This window comes from Chrysochloris asiatica, unplaced genomic scaffold, assembly GCF_000296735.1.
Source record: "Chrysochloris asiatica unplaced genomic scaffold, ChrAsi1.0 scaffold00022, whole genome shotgun sequence".
In the NCBI taxonomy this organism is placed as follows: Eukaryota; Metazoa; Chordata; class Mammalia; order Afrosoricida; family Chrysochloridae; genus Chrysochloris; species Chrysochloris asiatica.
This window is the reverse complement of record NW_006408540.1, coordinates 21,874,212-21,879,199: the sequence shown is the minus strand read 5'-3', so window position 1 is coordinate 21,879,199 and position 4,988 is coordinate 21,874,212. Positions and strand designations below refer to the sequence as shown.

The 4,988-nt window shown below is 39.0% G+C and overlaps 1 protein-coding gene across 1 annotated transcript in view; it reads left to right on the top strand.

Annotated features, from left to right (window-relative positions):
- Positions 1-4,988, top strand: part of ESD (esterase D) — a 43,013-nt gene that overhangs the window by 20,860 nt on the left and 17,165 nt on the right. Inside the window, exon 5 of the mRNA XM_006837689.1 lies at positions 1,238-1,468. Coding sequence (XP_006837752.1) covers positions 1,238-1,468 — 231 coding nt within the window. The remainder of the gene's footprint in view (positions 1-1,237; positions 1,469-4,988) is intronic.

The following is a 4,988-nucleotide window of genomic DNA, read 5'->3' as shown; positions in this document are numbered from 1 at the left end:
TTTTTTTTTTCTTTTAGTTATATAAAATAAATATTTCTCAATTTTATTCTAACCTGTTAGTAACTACAGGTGGGTGTCACATCATGTCCACTTATAGGACGTCTGACCACATGTACTTGTATATGTCCATGGTCCCATAAAGGTTTCTCTTTGGTTTTATAAAGAAAGTAACACTCTTGTTAGTATTTCTCCGAATGGCTTTATAGCTCTTGCAGCACTGGATCAGTCAGTAGTGGGTACAGACAGGTGAGGCAGAAGGCACGGCTCTGCTTCTCCCTCATTTGCTTCGTGTTCTGCTCCTGCCGCCTCTAGACTGCTGTGGGTACTGTCCCTCCAGCCTCCGTAAGCTGCCTTAGTGCAGCAGCGGCAGTGTGGACAACCAGAGGCAAGGTCCCATTCAGCTTCGTAAAGTGTATGCACAATGGCCAAATCACATAGCATCTTTTTTCACAGAATATATCCAAGACATCAGATGACTCAGACCTAAGTAATTGTCAATAGCTATACAATATTTTGTCATATGCCACAGTTTACATTTTACGAATTTATTTTTTATATAAATATTAGCCATAATATTATATTTACTATAAATTCATTATCTTTGTGCATAATTCTTACCCCCTAAAGACCTTTCCCTTTCCAAGATGAAATTGATAGGTAAAATGACAGACTGTCACAAATGTTCAGCTTCATCTACCTGAAGTTACTTTCTCAGGAGGCTGGACCATATATACCTCCAGTAATGTATTAATCACCATGGTTTCTTTGAGGGATTTTTGTAACCTTTACTATACTAGTTCAAGCTATTATAAGGATATATTTGGAAGTGTTGGTCGTAATAATTAATAACTTTGAAAATCTAAACTAAATTTCTCTTGTATCTTTTGTCACACTTTTAAAAAATTTCTTTCTAGCTTCCCCAACTCATAAAAGCCAATTTTCCAGTGGACCCCCAATCAATGTCTATTTTTGGCCATTCCATGGGCGGTCATGGAGCTCTGATCTGTGCTTTGAAGAATCCTGGAAAATACAAAGTAAGACTATCTCAGCTACTAGGGATAAATAGCTCTGCATAACGTAATTCTGTAAAACCTATTGAACTCCCCACAAGGTTTTCCTTGATAGGTGGCTGCAATATTAAAGGAGAAGATGAGAGCTGGGACTTCGGCACTGGTGCTGGCTTTTATGTGGATGCCACGTAAGATCCTGGAAAACTAACTACAGAATGTACTCTTACACAACACAAAAGCTTCCCCAACTCATAAATGCCAATTTTCCAGTGGACTCCCAATCAATGTCTATTTTTGGCCATTCCATGGGCGGTCATGGAGCTCTGATCTGTGCTTTGAAGAATCCTGGAAAATACAAATCAGTTTCAGCATTTGCTCCAATTTGCAACCCTGTGCTTTGTCCTTGGGGCAAAAAAGCCTTTAGTGGATATCTGGGATCTGATCAAAGTAAATGGAAGGTGAGTTCAGCTTCAGCCTGGACTTGCATATGAGCAATTGATGGTCTTATTTCACAGTCTGCCTCTAGTCTTGTTTTGGCTAATGACATGGAGCTTTTCTACCATTGCTTTCCATAGATGTAGTCAGTTTGATTCCATCTGATGTGTACAGTCATCTTCTATGTTTTCTAAATCATTTCTATCACCAAGGCTGTATTTTCCAACTACTGATCTTTCCTCTTTGTTTCCAACCTTTGCATTCCAATCAGCAGTTAGTATCAATACACCTTGATTGCATGTTTGATCAATTTCAGACTGAAGAAGTTGGTAGAATTCTTCAGTTTCATCATGACTATCTTTAGTGGCATACAGGTTGAATAAGTATGGTGAGAGAATACAATCCTGTTGTACACCTTTCTTAATTTTAAACCATTCAGTGTTCCCATGTTCTGTTTGAACAACTGCATCTTGGTCCATGTACAGATTCCTCATGAGCACAATTTAGTGTTCAGGAATACTCAGACTACGCAATGTTGTCATAGCTTGTCATGATCCATACAATCAAAGCCTTTGCGTAGTCAATAAAGCACAGGTAAACATCTTTCTGATATTCTCTGCTTTCAGCCGTGATCCATCGGATATCAGCAATGATATCTCTCGTTCCACGTCCTCTTCTGAATCCAGCTTGAACCTCAGGAAGTTATCTGTCAACGTATGCTTACAGCCATTTCAGTATTACTTTAGTAAAACTTGACTCGCATGGGATATCAAAGATAAATGTCCGATGAGTTCCACATTCCATTGGGTCACTTCTCTTTGAAATGGACACAAATATGGATCTCTTCCACTTCAGTGGAAGATAGTTGTCTTCCAAATCTCTTGGCATAGATGAATGAGTGCCTCCTTTGCCGCCTCACTTTCTTGAAAGATTTCAATTTTTATTCCATAAATTCCTGGAGCCTTGGTTCTTTGCCAATTCCTTCAGTGTACCTTGGACTTCTTGTATGCCAAGCAAATAATCCAAGAAGTTGGGTTCCATGAAGAAAAACGTGCAATCAGGATTGGAGAAAGACTCATTAACAACCTGTGATATGCAGATGATACCACCTTGCTTGCTGAACGAGAAGAGGACTTAAAATACTTACTAATGAAGATAAAAACCACAACCTTCGGTATGGATTGCATCTCAATGTAAAGAAAACAAAAATTCTTACCACTGTACCAATAAACAACATTCTTATCAATAGAGAAAAGATTGAAGTTGTCAAGGACTTCATTCTTCTTGGATCAACTATCAACACTCATGGAAGCAGTAGTCAGGAAATCAAATGATATATTGCATTAGGCAAATCTGCTGCACTAGACCTTTTTAAAATGTTGAAGAGCAAAGTTGTCAGCTTAAGGACTAAGATGCGCCTGACTCAAGCCATGCTATTTTCTGTAATCTCATATGCATGTGAAAACTGGGCAGTGAATGAGGAAGACCGTAGAAAAATGGATGCTTTTCATTTATGGTGTTGGAGGAGAATATTGAAAGTGCCACGGGCTGCCAAAAGAACCAATAGATCCGTGTTGGAAGAAGTGCAGCCAGAGTGCTCCTTGGAGGCCAGGATGGCCAAACTTCATCTCTCATACTTTGGACATATTGTCAGGAGGGACCAGTCGCTGGAGAAGGCTATCATGTTTGGTAAGGTGGATGGTCAGAGAAAAAGAGGAATACCCCAGCGAGATGGATTGGCAAAGTGGCAGCATCCGTGGGCTCAAATATGGCAATTGTGAGGTTGGCCCAGTACCAGACAGTGTTTCGTTTTGTTGTACATGGGGTCTCTATGAGTCAGTCCTGACTCGATGGCACCTAACAACAATAAAGCTGTAGTGGCTGGTGTAGAAATTTGAATAGTAGTGGTATTAACTGGTCTTCCTTCTAGGCGTATGAATATTATCCTTTCACAGACAGCATTGTACTTCAAGACAGATATTGAGATGTTCTTTTTGATGATGAATGTGACACCATTCCTTTTGTTTGTCAGTCCCAGTATAGTAAACCATGTGGGCGTCAAATTCAAAATGGCCAAGGCCAGTCCTCATTAACATCTATTATATTGGTGTTCCATTTCATTTTTTGTAACTTTCAATATTCCTAGATTCATACTCAGTACATTTCATGTTCCAATTATTAATGGATGTTTTCAGCTGTTTGTCCTCATTTTGAGTTGTGCCCCATCAGCAAATGAAGCTATCGAAGGCTTTACTCAGTTTACATTGTCACCATCAACTCTACTCTAAGGAGGCAGCTCTTCCCCAGTCATATTTTGAGTGCCTTCCAACCTGAGAGGCTTATCTTCCAGCACTATGTCTGAGAATATTCTGAAACTATTCATCATATTTCAATGTTCTATATTCTGGTGCTGACCATGTTCCACTGCAATTCATAAGGTTTTCAATGATAAAATATTCAGAAGTAGTCCATCTCTCCTTCTTCCTAGTCTGCTTTAGTCTGGAAGCTCATTTGAAACCTGTCCACCTTGGGTGGCCTTTCTGATATTTAAAATACTAGTGCATAACTTCCAGAATCACAGCAACACACAAGCCACCACAGTCAAACTGACAGATAAGTGGTGATCTCCCACATCACTGTCAGGTCCCTTCACGGTGATTGACTTAGTGTGGTGCCTAAAAGATACACCTGCCCCATGGCACTACCCACAGGAGGTGCACTGGTGACAATAATACAGCGTGACCCCGGCCACAGGGACCACCCCTCAGAGAGGAAAATTGGGAGGGTGGGAGAGTAGTTGCTTCAAAAAATTTGTGGAAACTTTTTGAAGAGGGGCGTCAGAATGTTTGTTGGAAAACTCCATTATCTTTTCTTTGCATTTTTCTATGAACTTGTTGAAGCCTCTTCATATTTTTATTTATTCTATTTTGAAGGCCATCATTTTTTTTTCTAAAAACGCTTTCTGATTAATGTTATTATAGTAATGTCATTTATGTTTAGCCTCTAATTTTGATTTTCTGAAGTAGAAACATATTCATGATTTGTAGAGTGTAAGAAATCTTTGTCTTGATAGCTTTGTTGGCAACTGAAATACAAAGGGGCTTCAGAGAGTTCATGGAAAAGTGGAATTGCGAACTAATGGGATTTCCCACAAGAAGCCCTCCCGCTTATCATTCTTAACCTTTCCCTTTCATTTAGTTAAAACTTTATATCTTTACATTTGTTGTTTGTGTTAATGAGCCTAGCTTGACTAAACTGCCTTATTTTCTTAGTGTTTCAGCAAATTACATGTGACATGTGAGTGTTTAATTGCATTGTAGATATCTGATTCTATTAGATTCCACAAAATATAACTTGTTTTAAAATTCTCTTTTGTTTCTGAAGTCAGTTTCAGCATTTGCTCCAATTTGCAACCCTGTGCTTTGTCCTTGGGGCAAAAAAGCCTTTAGTGGATATCTGGGATCTGATCAAAGTAAATGGAAGGTGAGTACTTACAGGTCTAGTGTAATTTCTTTTCAAATTGTTGTTGTTGTTGTTAAGTGC